The 27,983-nt window shown below is 44.9% G+C and overlaps 1 protein-coding gene across 2 annotated transcripts in view; it reads left to right on the forward strand.

Annotated features, from left to right (window-relative positions):
• LOC119436551 (guanylate-binding protein 4-like) overlaps positions 1-27,983 on the forward strand; it is a 162,635-nt gene that overhangs the window by 15,085 nt on the left and 119,567 nt on the right. For both annotated transcript variants that reach the window (XM_049658538.1, XM_037703429.2), the window contains exons 5-8: positions 2,101-2,249; positions 10,876-10,962; positions 12,414-12,528; positions 27,296-27,372. In XM_049658538.1, coding sequence (XP_049514495.1) covers positions 2,101-2,249; positions 10,876-10,962; positions 12,414-12,528; positions 27,296-27,372 — 428 coding nt within the window. The remainder of the gene's footprint in view (positions 1-2,100; positions 2,250-10,875; positions 10,963-12,413; positions 12,529-27,295; positions 27,373-27,983) is intronic.

Consider the following 27,983-nt stretch of genomic DNA (forward strand, 5'->3'; position numbering starts at 1 on the left):
CGGGCCACAAATCGCTTTCATGAGTGTGAACTGGGAGCACCATTTGCACAGCACACGTTCAGTAACACTGAACCTTTCGTGGCGAAAGTTGTTATGGTTCTCAATTATATCCGCTTCTCTGTATATTTTTTCATGGACCGCCTTAGTGTGTTACCAACATCTAAACATAGGCCAAAATAGCATTTTTGCCAAAGTCGGGCTTTTATTTTAGAGCCTGTGCGCCGCACATATGAGAAAGTAAAATTTTAGAAGATGGTACGTTTTAGGGATAGTTCTATAAAAATAATTCCAGGTTTCCTTCCGGGACATTTTTTTTTTTGAAAAATTTCCGAAAAACGCTATAATTTGTGCATATTTATCTTGGTGCTAAGGATTGAAAAACATAAAAGCATTTTGTAAAACTGTTTAATATGAAAGCATGATGTTCAGAAAACGCGAAAGTGCAAAGTTTCGTACCTGGTTTTCCACCGTTTCGTGCAATTCAAATGGACTTTATACAGAACATCACGGGGACCACGGCGGCAGAAATGCGCCTAATACATTACTTTTTCCTCTCCATAATTGCTATTGCAATGAAACACGGCACCGAACAGGAAGAAGCTTGGTAGCGAATGTCGAATGAGCTATGCCTAGCGTTGTTGCAGTAATGTCTACGGCTGCCAGCGAATCGGCCTGCGAGAGTGCCAGTTCGGGGCGGCAATATAATCAAAATGGCGATGCTGGTAGCTTTGCTTAAGGCTGTTTCGGACCTGCGGTCACGGCAAAAAGTCGGGAGAATCGGAATATGTTTTTGTATCAGAAATTTCAGATGTTCTTAGACTTTGACTCTATGGGGTACTTGGTGGTATCGCGAAGGCGTAGGAATTATTGGGCATGTTCAAAAAAATCAGGCGTCCTTAAAATCGGTTGGTGACTGTGTTCGTGTTCGTTACAATTTAGAAATTTTACCATATTCAAGTGCGCCTAAAAATTTCACTAGTTGGTAATTAATGCGACCAACTCAACAAGGGTAGACAAAGAGGCCAGCAGCGTCTCTACTTGCTACTAAAAGGCTTTAACATGATGAAAGATGTGTACAGTATAAACCACTTATAATGTAACCGCTTATAGTGCAGGACCGGATATAATATGGTCTTTTCAGACTCCCGTGAATTTTCCCATAGCACTCTATGTATACGCATATCGCTTATAGTAGTGTAGTTGCGAGAGATGAAATACTGGTTACAGTGCGGCTGCCTGGAAGTTGGGCAGTCAATCGAGATGGCGAACGCTCCCCTTAAGCCGCAGATATACTCCGACGTAACGCGTGCGTCGAGCCCCTCGGCGTCACGGTGGCGAACAACCAGCGTCTACACTCCAACGACACAACACAACCGGCGTGTCTGGCGTTCTAATGTTGGTGGCGTGTGAATAGCTCCTTTCCTATTTCTGGCCAGTGTGCTGGGATGCACACTGGCCATGCATCCCAGCATTCCTCGTGTGGAGCGGGCAGAATGACGCGATGGCGGGAGTGCGCGAAAATGCGTCCACCGCCACGACTTTCTGCGCATTAACAACCATGGTGGCGCACGCGCACAAGCAAACATGAACTCATCTCGCTCGCTGACCGCAGAACTTGCTGTCAAAACGCTATAGTAAGGAAGCGTGACTGCAGCAGTAAGTGAATTGACCTTCGTGCTGCGTCTCGCATCAACATGAGCTAAGCCGCGAAAACACAGTGCATGGCGGACTGTGCCCCCGTCGCAGATGACTTTCAAGATACAGCGGCCCTGGTGGACGCGGGCAGCCGCCCGGGCCGCCCGTAGTAGAACACGCCCCTCCCGTGCGAACCCTTCCCCCCGGAGCCATGCGTGCAACAGAGACGGCGCGCTTCCTTCCCGCTTTGAGCTGGCGATCCAGCCGGGATTGCCAGCTCCGGCGACTTATGTTATAAGTGGTCTACACTGTATATTGTTAGTATGAGTTAAGCGTTTGTTGTTGTATGTATGTTTTTGTAAAGAGTCTTATTGTTGTGAGTGGCACCACTATTTGCCTCTCTGTTTTTTGTGTGTTCGTTCATTGAACACTATAATGAACATTCTGGAAACTCTGATTTTTCAGGTTTTGCAGCCACAAATGTCTCTGAAAACTATGATGCCAAGATATTTGCTATTGCTACACTGATCAGTTCACACCTCATATATAACTCTGTCAAGATCATTGACCAATCTGAGATTGATTACCTGGAGCTCTTGTCCAGGCGTACGCAGGTAAGGCATTGTTGCTTTGTTTAAAAAAATATTTTAGTGCCATTCTGAAATTCTACTAATATTGAAGCTGTGCTTCCATGTGTCTTGGGTGTCATGAGCTCATGCTCTTTAGGTTATCCCATGTATGAATTTGGTGTTTCGAGCACCATGGAGTGTCAAGTTATAACATTCCAATATGACTGAGTAAGTAATCGGAAAGCTATCACATTTATAGGCAAGGGTGGCATCAGAGGAAGCTGACATATGCAGGGTTCATACACCTTTTTGGAAACCTTGTGGGAATCCTCGGGTCCCATAAGAGCCGCACGGGCAGCGAACGTCGCGTCAAGCGCATGCGTGCCAGGGAGAGTTGGGAGAGGGGAAACTTTCCTTCCGCGGGCGGCACGCGGGAATCGCAAGTGCTATCAGCGCCACCGGGTGGTTCACGTGAGATCCCGCTGATATCGCCCGGGTCTCTTTGGTCTCCAGCAAGTGGCGATGGCGGAAGTCTCCGCCGCCGCTCCCGTATTCCCGCACGTGGTTAGTCAACCGCGTTCTTGCCGCGGCAAACGCCGCGGCACCCCGTATTCCCCAGTTGGTAAGTCGGAAGCCCTTCTTTACCTAGTGTATTATTATCTTCGAGGGAACCCTCAGCGATGTCAACTATAGCTAGCTGGCCTGCTCGAAGTGTTAGTTGCAGTCGTAATAAATGCTTTCCGAGTGTACATGTGGTTGTCGTGTATTGTTTCCTCGAGCTTGTACCGGACCGCGGTTGATGCGCAGGCATGCGCCTTAGGTGCACGTTAAAGAACCCCAGGTGGTCCAAATTTCCGGAGTCCCATACTATGGTGTGCCTCATAATCAGGTCGTGGTTTTGACACGTAAAACTTTTTCTTTTTTTTTTTTGCGCCAACCGCGGGGCTCGGTGTGTCGAGGCAGAGGGCCGTTGGCATCCCCCCATATCCCGACATTTTGGCGTTCCCAACGTGGGGCAAGCTCTTGGAAAACGGGACGACAATCGGTTCGGATGCAAGGAAGCCTGAAGGCTTTGTCCGGACCAGCGTTAGGCCTCACCCGAATGCGTGTTTGCTAGCTAGATTGGGCATGTGCTTTCTTGAGTGCGAGTTAACGCTGCACTAGTGTCACCGAACTCGTGTAGACGCTGAGATTTGCAGTGAGTTTTCGCCTAAGAGTACGCCCGAAGCGAGTGAGTGCAGCAGCCGACGCAGTGGTCGATTTTCCCTGTACATATGTAAATAGCCTCCTTTCTGTATCTTTGGCTCTGGGAGCTGGGTGCCGGAAACGCTGGCTAGGACGTCAGCGGGGCTCAGTCCCAGGAGTCTGCTCGGAAGCTGCGTGTTGAGCAGCGAGCGGGGACCACTTAGCTAGGCCTGCATCTCCTCGCGGCGGCTCATTGGAACCCTTTAAGGGTCTTTTGTGGCATTGGTATCCGTCATGGACGCGATTAGGCCTAAGGCTCTGCGGAGCTGCCGGTCACATGTTCGAAGACGACCATGCCGTGACATTTAGTGGGTGCAACCGGATTCGCTAGTTTTACTATACTCGCTCGAGCGGAGAAACCTCGTTCGAAATAGAAAGCTTATTTTGTTCAGATTAACTCAATATTTTGCGGGCGGAATAACCGAAATCTCGGGGGACCAGAGAGCGCTTTGTTCATACGAGCATCGCCCACTTTCGGACCAGAAAAATTCGGTCGAAGCGAATAACTTCATTCAAACGAACTAGATTGTTTTTTTTTTGTTTTTTTTTTTTCTCGTTGCCGCATAAAGCTATGCGGTAGACGGGTGGTTCAGCATCGTGTCAGACGGCCGATGCTGCGGAGGCCTCTACTGCCTTAATTCTAGGTGTTTGTGGAGTGCATTTGAGCGACTTTGCAGAACGAGTGAAGCCGCCTCGACTTGCTATTGTTGCCATGGTCCACGTCCCTGCCTGCTGTCTCGGCCCCTCCCTGTTTGCGGCCCGATGCAGCAGCACATGGCAGCCACAATGAGGGAGGCCCACCATCATACACTCCCACGAGGATGCGTCGGTGCGAGGTTCATCGAGCCGGCGCGCGCGCCGCTTTGAGAAAGTTCTGACCCGCTTTTCCCGGGTGGACATTGCGGCGCTCATCTTGAGGGCAAGCCATCTTCAGCCCCCGTCATCGTCAACCACTGTGACGGCTGCCATATGTGGGCGGCCGCCACACAGGACTGTGCTGCCTATCAACATGGATTCGGACATTTCCTGCCGGAGTTTACCATCGCATCTGCCCAGATACTTTGTCAATGCCGTCGTTCCAGCGATTTCTCCCCCGTAGGGCAATATTTAAGGGTGGAGGGATGTGGGAATCCTCGGGTCCCATAACAGCCGCACGGGCAGCGAACCCGCATGCGTCAAGCGCATACGTGCCAGGGAAAGTTGGGTGAGGGGAAACTTTCCTTCCGCGGGCGGCGCGCGGAAATTGCAAGCGCTATCAGCGCCACCGGGTGGGTCACGTGAGATCCTGCTGATATCGCCCGGGTCTTTTATTGCGATAGCAATTATATGGACACTTCCACTGGGTTTCTGCCGTCGGAGTCGCCGTCGCCGTGAGGTTCCGTATAGATAAAATCTTCGCCGTGCAACGTATGCCCGAGCGGAAGCGTGCGGGGACGCACGCTGTCACGGAGAGCGAACGCACTCAATCTTCCACGCGCAAGCAAGGAAGTGGGAAGCGAGCGCCGGAGGGAGCGGGGGGGGGGGGGGGGGGGCGCACTTTTACTCTGCCAACAACCGCGTTCGTCGCTCGCCCTGCACCGTCTCTTATCTCCACACGGCTCTGACATTTATGCGCTGTGCATTCGCCGCTCAGTTTCCATTGAAGCGATAGACCGCACGTACCTTCGCCCGCTGCGGCGTATATGCACTTGCTGCCAGCGTTTTGACAGTCGTCTGCAGTCATTCAGTGTGATCTATTCATGTTTGTTTGTGCGAGCTCACACCACAGTTAGTAATAGTCGGGCCACATTTTCCAACGCACGCTACACATGCAATGCTGCCCGGATCGGCAGTGCAGCGCTACAGGTGTGTCCCTTCGCACGCGCTGCCCACGGGCATCGCTTCTCATCAACACCACCGTTTCACACGCGCCTTCTCGTGGTCATCGAGTCTCTCTTTATGTCGGTCTACTTACGCCGCAGCACACCTGCTTACTTAATCAGCTCATGTTTACTACAATTCATATTGCTACCAAAGCCGCTCACCTTACTTCGTATGACATTGCTGTGTTGCTATCGCATTCATTGCTTCGCCCTTAGGGCGAAACTGTGACATTTTTTTGGTCTCCAGCAAGCGGCGACGGCGGAAGTCTCCGCCGCCGCTCCCGTATTCCCGCACGTGGTTAGTCAACCGCGTTCTTGCCGCGGCAAACGCCGCGGCCCCCCGTATTCCCCAGTTGGTAAGTCGGAAGCCCTTCTTTACCTAGTGTATTATTCTCTTCGAGGGAACCCTCAGCAATGTCAACTATAGCTAGCTGGCCTGCTCGAAGTGTTAGTTGCGGTCGTAATAAATGCTTTCCGAGTGTACACGTGGTTGTCGTCAATTGTTTCCTCGAGCTTGTACCGGACCGCGGTTGATGCGCAGGCATGCGCCAACCGCGGGGCTCGGTGTGTCGAGGCAGAGGGCCGTTGGCATCCCCCCATATCCCGACAACCTTGAAAACCCTTGAATTTGGAAAGAGATTTGAGGGCCCTTAAAACTCCTTGAAAATAAATGTGCTCCTTGAATTCCTTGAAATCTGGGGTTGAGGGCATCTTTTGAATATTCGGAGTAACAAACTCCGCATTGGGGATATGTCATGGACACTATCAGGAAACTATCCTAGATATTTTTTTTCCAGGGTGTTGCTAAGCGATGCAATGTGTCGTGCCCTTAGCAATGAATAACAGGCATGTTTAAGTTACCATTGTCATCGTCGAGCTAGACAAAGCCAGATCAAGCGACCAAGCCTTACCACTATTTTTGTTTGTTCTGCCAGTTGGTTCACACCACAGCCATCATGGCTCCATTTTTGAAACCTAAGCACTAGAAATGAGTTTAAACCATTTGGCTTTAATGTGATGAGTGTCTTTGGCTGAAGCTAGACACTTTTAACTATCATGCTAGAAGCTAATTGACATTATTACAATGGGAAAGTCAAGTTTGAAAAATCACTTGAAGAGCTTGAAGTGTGTGTCGTACTCAGCAACTGCTTAGCTGCAAGAAAATGCAGCTAAGAAGAAGAAGAAAGATTTCACAGGGTGCGCACAGGACCTTAAACCCTTGAGGACCCTTGAAATTGAAAAGTACGTTTTCAAGGCCATTGAAAGTCCTGGAATTCTTTCTTTCCCTTGAAGACCCTTGAATTTCTTGAGTACCGTACTTTCCGGTGTCTAAGACGCACTTTTTTTCTTCTTAATTTTTTGTCAGCGCGTCTTTTTTTTTTTTTTTTCCCCGGAAAAACTGCTGTCAAAATCAGATTCGATATTATGGCCACGCAAAGCACGCTGGTTGACTTAATTGCTACGGGTTCTGTGCCCGCTATCGAGGTGCCGGGTGCGTTCTTCTCGAGATCGGGTTCCCGAGCGGCGTGGGAGGAGGACAGAGCAGCAATGCAAGCGGCGGCAGGCCGACCGCAAGTGGCCCGACCCCGAATTCGTCGCATCTGTAGATCACTGTCAACATACGGCGTGCGCCGCTGCGCAAACTACATAGTTGCTACCAGAGTACAAGCCGCCCCCCCTCCCTCCTGCGCTGCCTTCCCGCTTTCTTCCCTTGTGCGCGATTCGGTTCACCGTCGGACGCTTTGACTCGCACATATAGCATACGGCGTGCGGGGACGATCTTATCACCCTTCGACTTTATACGGAACATCGCGGCAATCACGACGGCAGAAATGCGCCTGGAGTGGAAATATTCACAGAGTGTAACGTCACTCCAATTTTTTTTTTTTAAATCGCTTACCGAACGAACAGGTGCGTCTTATCCAACGGTGCGACTTATATACATTTTTTTTCGGAAGAACTGCCATTTTGAGGGGGGTGCATCTTATACAAAGGTGCGAGTTATAGACCGGAAAATACGGTAATACAGTCCAAGATCAATTCTGTGACCAGCTTGTTATGGCGAATCAGCGTGGACCCAGCGAACTCGCCATTTTAGAAACAAGGGTACAGTGAAAAAAAGAGAAGGAAAAAAAAGCGAGACGTTGCACCCGTTTGCGTGCCACACACTTTTGTCACACTCGCCTTTGATCCACGTGCCCTGCACGGCACGAGTTTGGTGCAGTCACACCCTCTCACACTCTCTCCTCTGACCTTTTCACCCCTTCTCCGTCGGACGGCTGTCAGACTCGTCTTTCGAAAGAGTGGAAGAGAGACAGGAGAAAGGCGCGCGAGGCTGCTAATGCGGCGAAATTCTGCTGCGTTTGGTGCGTAGCACAGAAGTGGGTGCAGCGGCTCACTTTTTTTTCACACGGCCCTCTTGCCTTATCTTTAAATTTAAGAGGCAGCTTTAGCTCGGGGGCACCTATCTAAATACACTGGAAAGGAGAAATTGTTTTTCTTGGCAACCACTGCACCAAATGGGGCAAGGTTTGTTGCAAAGTTAGTCTAGTGACTGTTGTAATAAATTTTCGATTTACGCTGTCTATATTTTAGCAAAAATTGCTGAAAATCGCACATTTTCTGAAAACGAAGCTATCAGTTTTACAACATTGTAACTCTGCAATGAAAAACGATATCGCAATTCTGTAAATTGTATCTAATAGCATATCTAAAGCAGACAAACTTGATGTATTATACATTGGCTCTCAAATGCACCACTAATATGTGAGTAGCACTTTTGCAAAACCTTTGTAAACATTGTAACAAGTTCACGTAGCATATAAATTAGTATGGTGGTAAATCAGTTCTGTAGAATCCCACAAGGTGGAGGAAGTATTATGAAAGGGAAAAACTGTCATCCACACGAATGTAGCACGAAGCTACATACGGGTTTCTCAGAAAGAAAGCTTCACAGTTGAGGAAAAATTCGTCCTAGTTCGGGATTTGAACCCGGGACCAACGACTTTCCGGGGGAGTCGCTCTACCATCTGAGCTAACCAGGAGCTGACCTACCATCTCCGACCCAGCTCCTGGTCACTCTACCACCTGAGGTAACCAGGAGCTAACCTGGTTAGCTCAGATGGTAGAGCGACCGCCCCGGAAAGGCGTTGGTCCCTGGTTAGAATCCCGCACCAGGACAAATTTTTCCTCAACTGCAAAGCTTTCTTTATGAGAAACCCATATGGGTTTCCTTTGTACCTTCATGCTACATTCGGGTGGATAAATATTTTTCCTTTCATAAATTAATATATCAAATTTGGTCGCTTTGGGTGTTCTGATGGATGCAATTTACAGAACTGCAATGTTTGTTCTTGGCGCAGAGTTGCAGATTTGTAAACTTCGTGCTTCTATTTTTTTCAAAGTTGTCAATTTCCGGCAACCTTTGTAAAAAATATTCGACATACATCAAAATTCCGCTTGCTACAGGCACTGGAATTTAACTTTTTACCTCAAATGCTGCAAATTTAATTAAAATCGGCCTAGGGGTTGTCTCAGAAAAGCATATCTGTGTTTTGCATGTATATTTGAATAGGCAGTGTCAGAGTTGGGGCCGAACTAAAGTGGTGGGTGCGAAGTCATCCTGCTGCGGGTGACGCTATCAGCTGCCGCAGTGGAGTGGACACAAAAGCTTTGCAGGCTTCTTTTTGTACCGTCGATGTATAGATAACGACCTGGCATGAAAGTGTATCTTTGGTCGCGGTCTCTGAAATTAAAAAAAAAAAGTTTTCCTCATCAAATTCATTTCTTTTTCCGTTTGCGCGATAATGTGCAAAGCTTTATGGCTTTTTCTGTGCAAGAAAAATATGTCAGCGACTGTACTTATTTGCATAAAATGTCCAGTTTCAATATGACGAAGTAAAGTGCCGAATTTACTGACTTCGTTATGTGTGAGTTTAGCTATAGTGTTTTGGAAACGTTGTTATAGTAAAGAATTGCTACATGGGATGCCGCTCTGCACCCTTGAAAAAGCTTTGACAGGGCCTTGAAAGTCCTTCAATGTCTGTTTCTGAGACCTGTATGAACCCTGTATCAATATTTTCCGGTGTTTGTGTATGAATAAAATTTGTTTCCCTTTCCTTGATATTTGGCCTTTGTCATCCTTTAAACCCATGAATTGTCCTTGTATTTTGAGTCTAATGTTCTGTACGAACCTTGCATGATGGCATTTGTTCTTCTTCTTTCTGGGGTTTTACGTGGCAAAACCAGTTCTGATTATGAGGCACGCCGTAGTGGAGGGCTCTGGAATAATTTTGACCATCTGTGGTTATTTAATGTGCACTACAACGCAAGCACACAGGCGTTTTTGCATTTCGCCTCCATCGAAATGCGGCCGCTGTGGCCAGGATTCGATCCCGCGATCTCGTGCTCAGCAGCGCAATGCCTTAGCTGACTGAGCCACCGCAGCGAGTATGCATGATGGCAGATGCCTACCTGACAGTTCGTGCTGGTGTCTCTCTATCAGACGTCTGTACCAGTTACATACTTTCAACACTGTGTGTATACCTTATTTAACCTGCAGGTATAAAACAAAGCTGCCTATAGTTTATACTGGGAGACTTCAATCATGACAGTAGTGTCACAGCTGTAAAACTTAGTCTCTCTCTTGGTCCCCCACTACAACAGAGCTCTTGCTGCGCTGATAAATTAGCATAGACTGTACTGCTACTTTATAGAACAAAAGAAATGGTTATACTGTAAGGCTGCATCACATGCATATAATCTCCACAAACAGACAATGTATGTAAACTAGTGCTACTGATTATACGTCTTTCCTAATTTGCGCCATTGCAGGTGTCAATTAGGCTTTGGAACAAGCTATGTTCAGTGCTATGTAATATTCGCTTCCCCTTATATAACGCCCATGTATAGGCAATTTAAGGGAAATAAAAATGAAATGAAACATGTATGTCAAGGTGGGCAAACTTTGCACTTTCGTCGGAAAGCCTTCTAGTAACAACACAAAGAGGTGGGCAGGTGTTAGCCTCTCTTCTCTGGCTTCTGTGACGCTCAGAAACCATGTTAGCTTATTCTCATGATCTGTAGAGGCAGTGGTCACCATGCTTTCACTATGCAAGACCCACAGGAACATAATGGTTTTTTTTTTGGAGGGATGTAAAGCAGTAATACTGTCTCGAACAGTTCTTGAGAATTCTTATATGAAACACCAGAGAAGCACCTCAAGGTGCTTCTTTGTACCATAATATTGTACAGTAAATATTCTGTAGTAATGAATGAGGGCACTAGCACAGGCTTTGCGTAAGTGCCCTGTGCGCACAGAAAGGGCCCTTAATTTTGTTTTGGTTGATTTGACTGTCACTGTAGCAGCCATTGCTTCTATGCATCATGAGGGTCCTCAAGCTGTCGCAGATATTTCCACGAACAGGCTATCAGCTGCCCCATATAAGTGGTTGTTATATCAAGCCTTGCAGCTCCTTTATTTTCTGGGAGAAGGAGTAAATTTTTATTTTGTTAGCTACGCAGTAGAATATGAATCTACATTTACCTTTGTACTCTTTTAACAGCTTTTTGCTTTGAGATCACAGTTGTCTCGAGCCAAGTGGAATGGAGAGTTTGTTCATGACCTGCTAAGCTTTCCTCCTTTGCTGTGGGTATGTGTCCGAATATTGTCTTTACTCTATAGCGTGTTTTTCTGCCTTTTGAAACGTAGATGTAATTTTTTTTATACGTCTTAATAGAATAAATATATTTATGTGGTCGAACATATGTACACTGCTCAGCGATTGAAACGCGATGCTCGGACCGCATGTCGGTCGGTGCTGTTTGCGCCACTAAAATGTACTGGGTGATCACTGTCGGACCAAATACAGTCACAGTGTGCTATGAAGGCTCTCTGGTTTTATTAAATATCACAATCAATCAGCTTAGTGTCTTCACCACTCAGTGGTGGCGCAAAAAAGGGCCAGCAGCCATGCACTCCGAGCATCGCATTTGAATCGCTGAGCACTGTATGTATATTTCATGAATCTTGTTATTTGCCGTAATGATTCAAAAACTAGTTCACTTAAACATCTGAACTGAGTTAAATTGGTTTTATAATACATCTGTATAGTTTGCTTAATTGCACATTTGTGTTATTTTTTTTTCTTTTTCATATTTATGAACTTTCTTGTACATTGTACAAGTAGAGCTAGCATTAAAAGGAAAACTGCAGGGATATTATAAAGATTCTACTGCTTAAAATTTTAACTGTTGTTTACCCAAGCGAAGAAAAAAGAGAACACATAAGGAGGAACATGAAAGTTCCTTTTTGCGTGTTGTCCCTTTTCCCGACTTGCACAATTGGTAAGCAATTATTAAAAGGGACCAACTAGCCTCTCAAGATGTTGTACTCAAGCATATAATGTCCATGTGCATGTAGGACTGTTATGTGTGTGCATGTGTATATATATATATATATATATAATTCAATTCAATTGTTACATTAGGTAAGACCATGTTATAAACCCTTAAAGAACCGTTAAATATGCATGATAACTTTCAAACCATCAAATTTCCAGTACATAAACATGAAATATGCTAATTTTCTCTATTCAAGTGCACCTTCTCTCCTGCAGCAACATGCACGCAGTTGCAATGATGACAAAGCTCTGCAAGCAGGCTTCTTTCCAGAGGTGGTGCTCACTCTCCTAATGGTTGCAAAGCAAGGAATGTGATCAGACATGTTATTCTCTTTGTTATTTCTGTCAGCATGCGAGCCCCAATAAAATGGTGGACCAGCCAAAGGGCCACCATTTTACTGGAAGCATCTAACCTTTGAAGTCTGCTTGCCTGGTTTTGCATGTGGTCTGTTGCTCTGTCTGAGTTGGTTGGGTGTTAAACTCTAAGGAATAGCCTCATTCTCAAGCTAGAATATTTGTGGGACCTTAAAAAAATTGCTTAGAATGAATGAAATAAAGTTCCAAGACGGAAAGTGGTCAACATGCTCTCATTTTTGTGATAGTGCAACCAGCCCATTTGATGTTTTATAATCATGATTTGGTTGTCATGTTGCATATCTTCTAGTTAAATTCCTTGTTTTCTTTTACCTTGGATGGAACAGGTTGTACAAGACTTCGTGCAGACAACTGATAACAATGAAACACCTACACAGTGGCTTCGCAGGCTAATGGAAGCACATACCAGGGAGAGCGAAGAATACAAAATAAGCCTCTTGGGTAGGTGACTGTTTCTTTGCATTTGCAATAATTAAAGCTAGCATAAACAGCTAACAACAGTTTAAGGTAAGGTAAACTATAGTTGAATGCTTTCCCCATTTATCTTCTGTGGTCCTTACAGGCAGCGTGAAATAATACTTCGAAATAAACTCTTGCTGTTTGTTGTGGTCATCATTGTCTGTTTGTCCAGCAGGTCCTATGAGAGTTGTTCAACAAAGACTGAGACTGGATGCTCTGAAACCTTTATTTCTGTAACTTAATTGTGAGCACTTTTGTCCCCTTTTATGTACAGTGCAGTCCACTTATAACAATACCATGTATAACACTATATTGATTATAACAATGATCTGACTTAGTGTATCAACTTAAGCATTAGGGTTTTGAGAAAAAAAAAGAGCATATATATAACAATATGTTATGACCGGATGTTAGGTACAACAAGAAAAATGTTGCCTTTTGTAGGGAGTTTTTCGTGTGGACTGAGCTTGACATTTGTTTTGTCAAGTTCCACTTAAATGAATGATGCTGAGATGGGGTGGAAAATTTGCTTATGCGAGTTCATATCTGCTGCCATTACCGGGCAGTGTCCCAGCCACGCGCCAATTGTAGAAGCCATCGATTGATTGATTGAAACTTTTATTAGGAAGGATCGCCTGTAGCCTAAGATGGGGGTAAGGGACCAGGTGAAAGTAAGGATGCCTGTCTCCTTAGCAAGGGCAAGCAAAGTGTTAATTATTCTGGTGGCATCTCCTTGCGCTGTGACCCAGCCAACGTATGACGCTACCCTTAGAGGTCGGGTGTGCTTGTCCGTGAGGCTGGCTGTAGCAGGACAGGACCAGATCGTATCTTTGAGATCGACGTTGATCGCAGAACGGTTGGGGCATCCTATTTGTGTTCCTCTCCACTTGCTCTGAACATCCGGTGTAATAGATGCCTTAGCTCTTCCATTGTGGATAAGAACCGGCGCTGCTCTGGGAAGACAAAGGGGATTGGGAGGAAGGATACTAGGAATGGACTCTCGTAGTATAGCCTTCCTCATGTGCTTCAGGCAGGCAATCTTGTGGTCTGGCTCAGTGGTGGATGACAGGGAGCCATAGGAGGGGTCCAGCAATGGTGAGCTCACTTCAAAACTGCGATGGCAGTTCTCTCTCATTTTCTTGCCTGCAGCCTCGGGGGTCGCACTGTTCCCCGCTCCCCTCATGTTGTGGCGTGGTGTCCAGTGTACAAGAAGGCGTACACGTCTATTATCCCGCAGGTGGTGGCAGGTTTGTTTGATGTTGTGCGCCATGGTAGTTCTATAGGATCGTGAGTTCAATTGCTTGAGGTCCTCTTGACCGTCAGTTTTAATGTGAACCATGGCTTCTGTGTGCCCATCACAGGGTTGAATGGCTTCTTCGATGGCTTGTAGTTCAAGCTCTGTGGCTGTCCAGGGAACATAGCCGCTGTGACTCATGGCGTGTGCTTGCCCGTTTTCTGTGTAATAAGTGTTAGCTACATACATTTTGCCTGAACCTTCATCGTATTGTAAGGCAACGTCAGTGTACACTTTTGTTCCTTGGTGCTTTTCTTGGGCGTCTAATACTCTTTGTTGTCGGTGTGCCCTGCATTCGCCTTTGGTGTTCGTGGGGATTGGTCTCGGTTCCGTAACCCTTATTTCATCTCAGTGTAGAAGGAGGTGGTCCAGCTCTGGCAGGTGCAGGTTCGTGCTATGAAATCTAGATAGCAGTCGCTGACCATGTGTTCCATGTGTTCCTAAGCCTCGATTCGTGGTTATCTTTGGGAGTTTTAGCCAGTGCTTCTACCAATGGGAGGGCAGGAATATCTGTGCAGCTCTTCTATTTTTGAGTGTATTGGTAGGCCAGTGATAGCCCTCATAGACGCATTGTGTAGCTTGTCAAGTTGCTTGTTGTTGGCAGCCATCAGTTCGTAATGTGGAGTTCCGTACCTTATCGTGGCGATGAGCACAGCTGCCGTAAGCCGTTGTTCAACCTCTGTTTCAGGCCCTCCGCTGTGATCGGTTAGCCTCTCGATAAGGTGCACAGTTGGTTTCCATTGCTGCTTCAACAGTTGCAGCCAAGTGCTTGCTGTGGCATCCATGTTGATTGGGAAACCCAGTATATTGAGCTGTCCATATTCCGGTTGGCGAACTTGGTTTTCGTTGAAGTAAAGGGTGACGTTGGAACTTCCATGTTTGTAATGTATTGTGATGTAGTGCGCCTTCTCTGGTGAGGACCATACCGGTAATGTTCAGTTCCCGACCAATTATGTCCATTGCGTTTTTTAGCGTTGTAACTTGTTCAGCTGTGTTGAGCCTATAGGTCGTTCACAGGATTAAATCATCAGTGTACTTGTAACCCAAATTGTCAACTGCGTTTAACCTCCATGCGACTTTCGCCATGACGATGTTAAAGAATGTCGGGGAGATGACCGACCCCTGACGGACTCCTACAGGGTTGGTGAAGTGCCTGGCTGAATGACCTGGAGATAACTGAATTTTATACATCCTGTCCTTTAAGAATGCCTTGATGAAGTTGACCATTCTGGTGTCTGCTTGGGTGCTTTCGACTGCTTTCATAATGGGGAACCAGCGCTGCCCAGGGTGCGCGTGTGACAAACAAGCCTCAGCGCCATGAGTAGCCGTCGGCTCCAATGCCAGCATGGCCGAGCCGGTTCGCCGTGCGCTGTCTGTAGCCGTGCTCTACAGATGAACTTGACTTGTACAATGTATCGGAACGTTTGTTGGTGCTAACGTTTGACAGCGAACATCACTCTTAATAAAATGAACAATCTGCACCACTGTACTTTAGTGGACATTATTTTGCCTGGAATAGAAGCTGCATAGCCAATATTTGTTCGCACGTAGCAGCGATGCACTGTTTCTGCTGTAAGCACAAAGTGTTCACTGTCTGTGTTCTTTGTGAGATTGCATGATTAGCAATGTCATTTGCATCCTTTTCTTTTTGTCACCAGGCACAGACACCGTACACCATTTAAAAAATTGTGCATTAAAGTCCGGTGGCACTAATATTACTTGCGTTCCAAAAAAAAAAAATAAACGGCTTTATTGATATTCTTGTACTATAAACAGGTTCTCAATCAAACATGTTTTTACTTTCAACAAAATCTAATGCACATGGCTATTGCGTCTGAGATGCTGTAGAAATTGCTGAAACGGCATGAGAGCGCGACATGAAGATGCAGTGACTGGGCTCATTCAGCTCGCCTAGTCTGCCTGATTGAATCCAATCTTGCTGTTGCTCATGCACAAAGTTCTGGCGTAAAATAATAGACTAATAATGACGGCCTTCAACCTTTTTTTCGCACGGCTTTTGCACAGCACCCATTGTACCGCCACTGGCTTTTTTGTATGACTAAAGTGCATGCGTAATGCCCACGAGGGGCCGCTGCGTATCCGTTCGAAACTCCACCACTGGTTCCACATAGCAGGGTGGCCAATGGTGTCAAAAGCTTTCTTCAAGTCAACCGCTACTAGTATGTGTGGTCGTCCTCTGCAAAACTTCCTCTCGTAGTTGAGGGCGGTATGCAGAAAGTAGAGGCTATCCTGTGTGCCCAACTGCGGTCAGAATCCGGTCTGGAAGGGGTGGAAGTACCCGGTCTTCTCGAGATAGTGGGAGAAGTGTTCTTTGTGAGATTGCATGATTGCACAACCATCTTTTTAATTAATCTACAAATGATTGGAGTAAGTGAGACGCGTCGCATATTGCAGAGTTGTGTCAGTTGCTTGCCTGGTTTCGGTATTGGTATGACAACGGAATGCTTCCAGTGCTTAGGCAGGGAGCTGCTTGTTGATTAACTCAAGGAGCTTGCTCTTAGTAGCTATGTCTGCATTTTGGAGCATGCTCCAGAAGATCCTGTCTCGTCCTGGGGCAATGTTCCGCTTCACTTGCAAGAGGGCTAGCTCTAACTTAAAAAGGCTGAATGGTCCACTGATGCCGTTCGAGTTTTCAGACGGCAGAGGGGTGTAAATATCGGGCGGTGGCAAATGAACGGGCTGGAGGGTAAAAGGTGTGTGCTACCTCATGCTCTAGTTCCTCGGCGATCTAGCTGGTGCGGATCAGGATGTTCTCCATGTTATTCCTAGTGTTCTCTTAATTGCGAAAGCCATGGAGAGCATCACGAGTTGGCACAGCGCGCCACAAGATGGCGCCAGGTGCTTCTCATCTGCGCCACCCACTATCCCCACGATTGTGCTCCATATGCATCCAGAGAAAGAGAGAAAAAAAGGGGGAAAAGTGAAAAGCGCACTGTGGCACCCGCCCTTTCTACCATCTCTCTCTCTCTCTGAGTGAGTGCGAAAATGCTCCGCGGAAGCAGCCCCAAAGCAGTAGACAGCCCAGCTTTAGAAGATGGCGCCGACAAAGCAAAAATATGTGTCACTTGAGACGAAGCTGCAAATTTTGCACGACTTAAAGTCTGAGCTCACGCATTCGGCAAGTATAGAGAATTCTGAGAACTGGGAGAGCCGCGATCATGACGGCTGGAACCAGTGGCTAGGCCAATCAACGGAAAAGGCGGGCTTTGTGTGGCATGGTGAAAGCTGCTGACATTACCGACTGGGAGTTCGAATTGTGGTCATGAAGCAGAACCGGGTCCCTCTGGAGGGCCCCGGAAAAGGCAACTGAAGGAACCAGGTAGCCGCCCACACTTACCCTCAAGACGGTGCTGTGGCTGCAGGCACAGGAGGCGCCCGAGCGGACCTGGTAGCTACCTGCTCTCACCAGTAGGTCCGGCCTAAAAGTGTTAGAGTAGGCTGTCGAGTGGACCAGTAGCTGCCCGTAATCACCACTGGGATGAAGTTGCTGCAAGGCTTGTCCAAGCAGACCTCATTGTGTCTGTCCAGTTCTAGTTCGAATGTCGGCTCACTCGCTCATTTACTTGGTGCACTTGGTTCACTCGGTTGCATGGTGTGCTGCACCACACCTCCACATACACTTCTGCGTCTGTCGTGTTGCACTCGTGTTGTTGTGATGAAAATTGTCACACTCGTTGCACTCATGTTCAAATGAATACTGCTGCCATTGCGTTTGAGAGAGTGACGTGGCTTCTGATGGAAATTAAGGGAGTTGCAATGCCACCTGAAAATGCCAGGAGATGGCACACGAAGTGTGCAGTGAAGAGCACCAAACCCATTCTAAGTCTTTTTTAAACAACCCTTTACTTTGTCAAGGTGCTAAACTTGGGACAAATGTCTGTTAAAGGGAAAATTTTGGTAAAGTACTTTTGCAACATTTTTCAACATTGTTGCTAAACCTCCACAATCATTAGATCATATGGTTGACACCTGAATCGAATGGTACTCCCCTAGACTGCAGAAAACATGCTTCCTTGCTCTAAAGTTTGCCTTTTTAAATAGCTACAAGTTCGCTGTGGTGCTGTGATGGTTATTTGTTTGGATCCTTGTACGTCTTGATTGGCAACAGCCACACTAGACAGATGGTTAGAGGCATATTGCAATGCAGGCAGGACTAGCCTTCCTAATTTGCCTCGAAGTGCTCCACCTGATGAACCGGTTGAAACAAAGTGAGTAATTATAGCTTTACAATGTCAATGTCCTGGCAAAATTGAAGGAGCTGACATAACGTGTTCTGTCGTTGACCATAGAATTCTCAGCTTAACAGCAGTCCAAGGAGAATGCTGTTTATTTTAGTATTTATCACGCACAGTCACTAGAGTTTTATATCACTAATGACTTGCAGACAAGCAGAGGCGTGATGAACTGTGTCTAAGCTTGAAAACCTACGCTAGTGTGGACCCTGACCCTGTATGAAAGTGGTAAATGACCATGGCTTTTTGCAATACTGCAACCCTAATGTTATCCAAAACTAGTGTGCTGGAACTTGTATCGCTTTAAATGTGCTTCAGTCCTCTTTTTCTAAGCAAGAGGTTCTAAAATAGGCTTGAATGTAGGTCATTAACCTAAGTTGCATTGTGCAGTTTTATCAATAGCTTTGTTTCTATGAACTCTTCTATTGAAAGATATCCCTTGAAATATTGCTACAAGCTTGATAGAGAGTGTTTAATGAAAACTGAGGAAGTTGGCATAGCTGCTTGCTTAGCATACCACTCAATCACTCGTCAGGGTAAAAGTGAAAGTAAATCAAGCACATAGAGTTACTTGCATTCCTACACCATCAGCAACCAATTGAGACTAGGTCTTAAAAAATGGGTGGCACAACCATTCTTTTGAGACGATATGCAACATTAATGTGATTAGCAATCTATCATGATGGGTGTGTAATTGGTGCACATGTTATGTGGCACATACCTATTGCTAGGAAGCATGCTAGGAAGTGAGCTCTTCACCCATGAACAACCAGAACTCGCATGCGTCCTAGATCCAAGTGACCCAAGTTGCTGTGAAAGAGGTCCATTGAAAAGCGGCATATACTCGGGGGCACATTTCTAGTACCCAAGTTGGTGTCAGAGGTTCATTGCAGACCGGCACATAACCCTTTAAGGACGAGACATATAAATACCCAGACAAAACGTTTATTTTGTATCTAAATGTTCAAAACACATAAGAATAAGCATAATCAACGAGGAAAAATATTTCGCTGACATTTTTTCAGCTATAGGGGGAAAACCCCAGGCAGGAAACTGGAAGTTGGCTTCACCCTAAGACACCTAAGACTTCGTTTTCAATTTGTATGGACAGCTCTCATCATATGTGAACTATAGGCGTACATTTCATTTGCTTTACATCACATGTGTGGCACCACTGCAGCTGGATATCTTGAATCAGCCTGTCTCTTCTGACCTTGCTTTCAAAATACTGTGACTCGCATGCCAAACTTCTTCCTCGTCCAGTGTTCCTGCTCTGAACCGACAAATAATGCTTACTGCCTGTCATTCAGTGTTGGCTGAAGACATTTTGATTTAGCCAGGAACTTTGTACTCAATACTAAAACTCGGCAAGAAAAAAAAATTTTTTTTTCTGGTACATTGCCTGTAGGCAACACATGTCAATAAAGGGATAGCCATTGGCACATAGCCAGTGACCCAAGTTGGTCCCACGGTTGATTTCGACCTTGGTTCCCTCAGCACAGCATTCCGATGCCCTACCCATTCGACCACAGACTACCCAGAGACCCAAGTTGATGGGAAAGAGGTTTGTCGAGTTCTAGCCAGTAGCGCACCCAGGATCTCTGCCAGGGGGGGGGTTGACAGTTTGCCAATACTATCTAAACAGCACTAATTTCAATTTCTTCACGGGAAATTGTCAAAAAATGCGCTTTTTGTGCAAGTTTGCGAGTGTGCAGACGATTGCGTGTCTTACATCTTAGTTGCAGTACTCAAAGGCGCAAGGAAAGAAAAGGGGTTAAACAAAAGGAGGGGTTAACTCTGCCACAGGGGGGGGGGGGTTACAACCCCCCCCCCCCTCCGTCTGTGCGCTACTGGGTCTAGCATACCGAAAACTTGGTGAAATCCCCATAAATGGTAATTGCATTAAAATTGAGCATGGTGCCATATCTCTGGATGAGACATTGTCCTCAGCAGGCAGAACCATGCATCTTAATTCCAGCATGCTATAACTTGCAACAGGATAGGTAAAGCATTATAAAAAGTCATCCAGGGCAACTTTTGATTGTTGAGTCTTTTTAATTCTTGGTAGGAAATCATCAGGCTCTTCCCTTCAATACAAAACCATTTTCACTATTTAAAGATGTTTTGGGGCTCTTTTAAAGAAGAATTCACAAAAATGTCATTAGTGTGTAAGTGTTGTAAGCGTTGGTATTTTAAAAAATTGTAAAATTACTTTTATCATGCGTAGTTTTTTGCGGGTGATATTGGTTTAGGGGGGGAGGGGTGAATGGGTGCTTTAGACAAAAATAAAGGCGAAGGTTGGCTGTAGGCACTGAACATGGTGTTTTGGTGTCCTTATGCTGTGTGTATAGGCATGTTTGGGAGCACTGTATAATTGTGTATCTGTGTTTAAATTGTTGCAATTCATGCAAACACATACAGGGTACACTAAAGTATGAGCAAGGTGTTATCTTTATCCTTTATTCAGAAATCACTCGCATTGCCAGAAGGAAGGGTTACGACATTTCAAAAAACATAATTTTTTACAGGACATTTGTTTTTCAAGAAAACCGTTCCACTCAGCAACACTCCCGAAAAAAAAAAAATTGCAGATTTGTCCTAAATTGATTTTCTTTAACCTTGTATGGATGAATGTTGCACCAGAAAAGTTTTTTTTCCGCCAAGTTCCGGTTCCGGTCTTCGACCAACACTGAATGACTGGCAGCAAGCATCATCTGTTGGTTTTGAGCAGGAACACAGGATGATGTAGCGCTTTGGCACGCAACTCGCTTTCTTGCACAGTCAGAGGAGACAGGCTGATGCAAGGTCTGTGGCTTCAGTGGTGTCACGCACATGATGTAAAGCAAATGAAATGTACACCTATGGGTCACATGATGAGAGCTTCTGTCTGTACAAATTTGAAACGAAGCCATAGGTGGCTTGGGGTGAAGCCCACTTCGTTTTCTGCCTGGGGTTTCCTTGCTATTGCTAAAAAAAGTTTCTGCAAGATATTTTTCTTTTCGTTCGTTATGCTTATTCTCGGTGTGCTTTGCACATTTAGATAGAAAATAAAGATTTCTTTTGGGTGTATATGTGTTCTTTCATTAAAAGTGTTAATTAAAAGTGACCATGTGTTAATTTATAACACATGGTCATTATGCTTTGAGATGTTTTCAAAAAGTGTTCTACCTTGTCAATTCCAGTTTTGCTGTTATGCACTTGGAAAAAGAATTTTCATCTCTATTTCCGATGTTGCAAAGAAAAATACTGCCAGCCAATTTCATGCTTCATTGCAGTGACGCTCTCCCCTATTTCATATCGGGCTAAGACAAACCTAGCCGCTTGGTTTTGCAACTTTTCTAAACACTCAATCAAAATGACCTCCAATGGTTCCCAGAGGGGACAAAAGTATTCTAATATTGGCCGAATGCATGTTAAGTATGCAGCATTTTTTAAAACCAACTTTGAGTTTTTCAGGTTCCACTACATGAAGTTCCATGCCCTGCCAGCTTTTGCGACCAACTCATCGACATGTGCGCTCCACGTACAATTAGAAGAAAATAACACTCCCAAATATTTGTAAATTTCAGTTTTTGTTACGAGTTCATTGTCTGTGAGATAACTTACAATTGGCTTTTTCTTTTTAGGAAAACAGACATTCACGCATTTTTTAGTGTTTAGATGCATATTCCATTGCATACACCACCTGTAAATTCTTCAGTCATTCTGCAGCTGATCCACATGGCACATACTATTAATTTCCCCATAGACAACACAGTCGTCTGCAAACAGGTCTATTGATGACATATATGAGTAATGTTGGATTCCTTAGCAGCACAAAGCATCGAGACTTCTCCCTCATGCATGGTAATTAATCCTCTGGAAAAAAATATATATTGATGAATTTGTTTTAGTTCAGAATAAGTAGACTTAATGAGAAATATTCATTATAATACAGTATAAAATTCATACAATGGTCCCATGGGAACTGTACACCTGCTAGGTGCTTCCACCACTGGCTATTGAGAATTGGCACTGCATGGCCCCTTTTGCATCTCCAGAAGGACAGATGAGACTAACATCCTGCTTCCTGTGGCAAGTTGAAACTTGCTGCATTTGCATGTTGTGAAAACAGCATGTCCTATGTCATTTTGGTGAGCTTCCATACTGTTCAACACTTGGATGCATTTTTTTTTTTTTTACAATGCAAATAGGAAAGAAATGTTGCTGTTTGAGAGAGGTTATATGATCTCAATGAGTTCATTTGTCTGAACTGGTCTGAAACAAATGGGAAATGCATTCCTCAAATGGGAGTCAGTGCAGCACCAATGGGTGTGAAGCCGGAAGTAAGCAGAGGTCTTTAAAATCACATATAGCCTCGAGCTACAGACTAGGTTTCCATCGTTTTCAGATTGACAACACAAGAATTCTTTGCCATTATAAAGCAGCACCACCTAAAAGGGGAGTTACGTCTTAGACAAAAAACTTTTTTTGAGGATCTTTATTCTAAAAATTAACTAAAATTATGTTGCTGAAAACTTGTGGATATTTGTAATTTTATGCGCTCTTTTCAAATATGCGGTCAATTTTTGCCTATATGATTTGGTCTTCATTTTTTGCAAGCGTCCCTTATCTGAATTTCCGTAAAATTTTCTGAGAAATTTGTTACTCAGATTTAGCTGACAGGGTATCAATGGCTTCAGCTTGATCCAAGAAATCCAATAGAAACAACTTTATTGCGCTGATTGCACTCTGTTGATACTCAGAAGTCTTGCTACTCTTGTTCTGGGGTTGTCAGAGCAGTAAGGTTTGTCTTATTGGATTCCTTGAATTATGCTGAAGCCATTGATACCCACTCTGTTAGTGAAATCTGAGGAATCGGTTATTTTTTGCAAACATTTTGGAAAAATATAAGTAAATGAAGCTTGGTAAAATTAGAACCAAAAGAGAGAAACAGAAATGGTTATTAAACTTAAAATAAGCTAGGAAAATTTCATATATAATATTTACAAGTTTTCAGCACCATAGCTTGAATGAATGAATAAAGCCTTTATTTTAAGGAAGGGGATGGCTCTCGGCCACTGTTGGGAATTAGGTGGGGAATGAATGTGGGTTTCTGGATTGTTGGCTGAGGCACATCTTTATTTCAGTTTGATTTTCCCCTTTATGCAGACTTTGTTATTACTAGGTGCATGTTCAGTTCCGCTGCTCTCGCATGAGCTTGTCGACTCCTCTTGCACTACTGGAAACAAGCCACTTTGTCTGCCATATGTCGCAATGGCTTTCTGTGTTTCAGGGTTAGTTTGTATTCGATTTACTGGGGTTCTAATGTCTCCGTGCAGTAAATGTTGAATGTTGGATCTCTCGTGAAAAAGCTGCACAGCTCCAAATGAGGTGTTGCAAGTCTGCTCTGCATGACTCCTGACAATGTGTGCATCGGGTATAAGGGTTGGCAGTCGTAGTTTGTCTGGTTTGGTGCCATTTGTCAAGTGTGTGGTGGGCATTCAGCGTTGGCCATAACCCTGTTCAAAAGCTCTTCCGTGCGAGTAAACCCACTCTTGTCGTCGAACACGTGTACTGGTGTAGCTTCTAATAGTCTGTTTACTGTCTGCTTTTATTTTAGTGCGAATGTAATGCATCAGGGCTCTGCTAGGAGAGCCTTCGGCCCATATCTTGTGGTATGGATTTTGGTCCGCTGGGTTTGGCGAGGACATGGAGTGTGGGAAGCTGTGGGAAGTCGCAGTTTCGCCCGAAAGGCGAAGCATCGATTGCGGTAGCAAATTAGTAGACAGCTATATGAAGTAAGGATAGTAGTTTTATTGACCGTGTAAACTTGTAAACAGTCGCTTACTAACTAAACTAACAAGCATGGTGTCACGCGCACAGGCAAACAAACACATCTCACTCTATGGCCGGAAACTCTCTGTCAAAACGTTGGAGTGAGAAGCGCGGGCAGCAGCAGCGGTCTAATTGACCTTAGTGCTGCCTCTCGCTTCAACGCGAACTAAGCAGCGAAAACACAGCACACACGAAGCACTCGCAGTCTGTCCCTATCGCAGATTGCTTTCAAGATAGGGCCCGCGCGGCCGCACCATACGCGGCCGCCGCTATAGAAGAATCCCCCCTCCCGGTGCCTTGCGCACGACCAGGGTCCTTCAATACTTTCTATTATGCTGAAAAGTAGGGAAGGACCTTGGTGCAACGGAAGACGGTGCACTTCCTCCCCTCTTTCCTCCCTTGCGCGCGTGATATCGAGCCGCCATCCTCGGCTCACCTTCGCACGCTTTCACTCGCACATACTGCATACGGCATGTGGCGACGATGTTATCCCCTGGACTTTATACGGAAGATCACGCTGATGATGACAGCTAAAATGTGCCTGGAGTGTCCATATAATAGCTATCACAATAAAAAAAAAAAAAAAAAAAGATTGGAATAGTTTTACGTTATACCAGTCCATGGTTGATTGCAGCTCCCTGGGTCTGCGCTGACATATGGTGACCCAGAAATTGTTACCGTGTCAATTGGACCGCATAATTTGAGAACATTTTCCGCTATCATCATGAGAGTTGGCACGGGAATATCTAGTTTGATCATAATGCCACCGATGTTTTTGGCTTTACAGGAAAGCATGCGCTTTGCCGCCGCCCAACTCACTCTTCCATAGTCTAGTAAGCTATAGCTACAAAGCGCGCTTCTACTACGCGCTTTGTGTAGTTTTATTCTGTGTTTTGTCGTGGTTTCGAAGTGTGCTGCTATATTCCATTATTCCACCAAAATTCAGATTGGCCTGCTCCAAACTACTTCAAAATGAAATTTTATCTGCTCTCTGAGGCTCCAATGGCTGGCTCCTCAGGACCCTAATAAAGTTCCTTGTCTGTCTGTCTGCTCCAAATTGCTCCAAAATGAAATTTAGTCTGCTCCAAGCTGCTCCAAAACGCAATTGTGTCTACTCCAACCTGCTCCAAATTGCAATTTTACTTGCTCCTAAAATTTCTCCAAAAGACTTTGGGCAGTTCCACCCCTGACAATGTCTCCCATGTAATGGGAATGGTGTTGACCGCTCCCCATATGGCCAAGTGTTCTTCGTGCAAGGTTGCACCCCCACAAAGCTGACATGTGTGATAGCCATTGTGTTGGGATGCAGATGTGCTTACCCAGACCATGCTGGCTATATCGTTTCTGATTGCAGCTTCCGTGTAGATGTCACCGGTGTGCGGCAGCATTCTTAGTTCCAATCTCCTTTCCAATATTTTTCTAGCTTCGGTGTTTTGCCTGGTGATAGGGCGTTGTTGCCTCCGTATGCCCAGTGATGGTTCCCATAAGGCGTTATGGTCCCTTCCGAGGGCTCTGGCTTCGCGTGGGCTTGTTTATTCCATGCCATGATCTGTTTTCTTTGAGTCATGTTTTCCAACCGGGATCGCATTCGAATTTGTGCTTCATTGATATTCCCGTGTGGGTGGAATCGTTACCAACTTGAGCAGGTCCTCGTTCCTCGCGTGCTTCGGTAGCCCTGTGATCGTATGGAGGGTGGCCCTGTCTAACTTTTCGATGTCGCCAAGGTCTCGTTCAGAGAAGTTGTACAAGGGTGCCCCGTAAACAATCCATTGCTGGGGGCTGTTGAAGCTAGCAATCTGTGCTCCGAGGTTCTTAATTTGTTTGTTGGTCGACGTAACATCACTTTGGCCGATGTGCAAAGTGATCTGCTTGCTTATTACATTAGTCACTTTCTTTCCATCTACGCTGATCAGTTCCGTCTTCTTTGGCGAAAGTTGCAGTCCGAGGTTCTCGAAATTGTAGGTAAGGCTGAGAATTTTGAGGCTTATTTTAAATGTGGCTACTTTACAATGGACTACTACCAAAGTGCCCAATTTGTCATGCTAATAAGTTTTAATTCTTTACATTAGCTGCAACAACACTGGTGTAGCAGGCAAGTGTAGCCACACTGCGGCTGTCACTCTTTACATTCAACACTGCAACATCACATGCACAAAGCAATCATGAGCATAGGGTACCCCTTGGACACAGAATCTTTACCCAAAGCCATCAAAAGTTAGTGTGCCCATGAAGGCGAGATATCTGGATGCTTACCCAAGCTGTAGATACAAGCTGTATGTTGCTAAAAGAACTTCATGTTACACATTCTTTTGATTTTCTTAGAAACAGCCTGCAAAACATTTTTTTATTCTTGTAGTGTGTGTATGAAATGTAGACAATTACTGTGTCCTCAGGTTAGGGACACTGAATCCACGTTTATAATATTCTTGTAGCAACAGATGAGTTACTAAACTAAAGCTAGTTTGCATTACCTGCACCAGTTTGCAATAAAAATTGCCCAACTCCTTTTGAAAGAGAAAGTATATTTACAAAAGACTCGATACATTTAATGCAGTGATTAAAAAACACATTGTTTTGAGCAAGCATGTGAACTAGGCTGTTCAACCTGTATGTGTGAAGTTAGGTGTTGAGGTGGGACTAAGAGGAATGTAAAAATGGGAGTGTCATCTATTCTGCGCGAGTGGCTTGCTGTGCAGTGTGCCTAGTAGGAGAAAGCTACGGTATGAGAGCATGCAGGCATGCATGGCCAGTGTTGCAAAGTGCACACTCGCTTGTGAGAACTTTAAAGATGCATGGTATATGTGTAATGCTCCATATTTTCCCCTTAGTGTGTCCTGTGTTTTAGCACTGTGCTAGTTTCTAAAAATGCCATACCAACCAGCCTAAGTTGCAGTTCTGAGAGAAAAGGTCAATGTGGGGAGTTTAGGCAATCGAACGAGGGAAGAGGCTGATACGTTTCTCAAAAAAGGTAGCACATGGGAAAGAACACATGAGGGCCTAGCAGGAGATGTTCTTTGCAAACAGAAATGTTTTGCTCTGTTAAGTGTTATGTAAAGAAAGTAGCATGTGCAGTTGTTGCTGCAGAGTTACTTTAGATTGGAGAATAGACACAAAGTAGAAGAAAGCACAATTTTACATTAGCCCACCCCATTACTTGCAGTTCATTTGCACAATCGTAGGTACATGAAGCTTTTTTTTTTTTTTCTGTTTGTGTGTATACACTTCATATAACATGTAAACAAATTCTCAAGATCAAGAAGACTTGCACATGATTTCTCCTTTAAATAATTGCTAAGGTCATAAAGGCATAAGTCATAATCGTTGTAAAGAATGCGGACTTTAAGTGGCATTGTTCTGTATCTGTGACATTGTTTTGTATCTTTAGACCTGTTCAAGTCTCTGGAATGCCACACGCTTTTTATACCTGCTGTCAAGCGACCCCTCTTAACAGACTTGTCTCAGGTAAGTATGGGCTTATTCCTAGTTGTCTTCACTTGTTCTCATGTTCCATTAACCTATAAGACTTATAGTATAGCCTTTGCAGCACTGTATCTATAATGAGTTAGTGCCTCCTAATCGCACGCATTAATGAAGACAGTAATCTTTAAATCATCGCATGTATCTTGACAATATATTTGGTGTTTCAGCGAACAGATTCAAACATTTTTAAAGGTTGCCCGTGACAGATAGCACAATTATAGTTCATGAGCTGGTGTGCTTGAAGAGGCGGGCATTACTTGAACAAAAATTTGAAATGCATAATCGACTAATTAACAAAAATTTGATAATTAACTTTTTAACTAATTACCTTATGGCTCATATTGCAGTTTACAAATTCTAGCCGTGGAGTTTGCAAGGCGGTTTCTCTTGGAAGAAATTCTCAGGATGACACCAGTTTCGAGATATTAATTCCCGAACTTTGCGGAGAAATGCATTGGCGTTCTAGTTACTTTCTTAACAAAATGTCACTTTAGGCATTGAAGCTTAAAAGTAACTGGAGCGCCAATGCATTTCTCCGCAAAGTTTGGGAATTAATATCTCGAAACTGGTGTCATCCTGAGAATTTCTTCCAA

The sequence above is a fragment of the Dermacentor silvarum genome, chromosome 1 (genome assembly GCF_013339745.2).
Source record: "Dermacentor silvarum isolate Dsil-2018 chromosome 1, BIME_Dsil_1.4, whole genome shotgun sequence".
In the NCBI taxonomy this organism is placed as follows: domain Eukaryota; kingdom Metazoa; phylum Arthropoda; class Arachnida; order Ixodida; family Ixodidae; genus Dermacentor; species Dermacentor silvarum.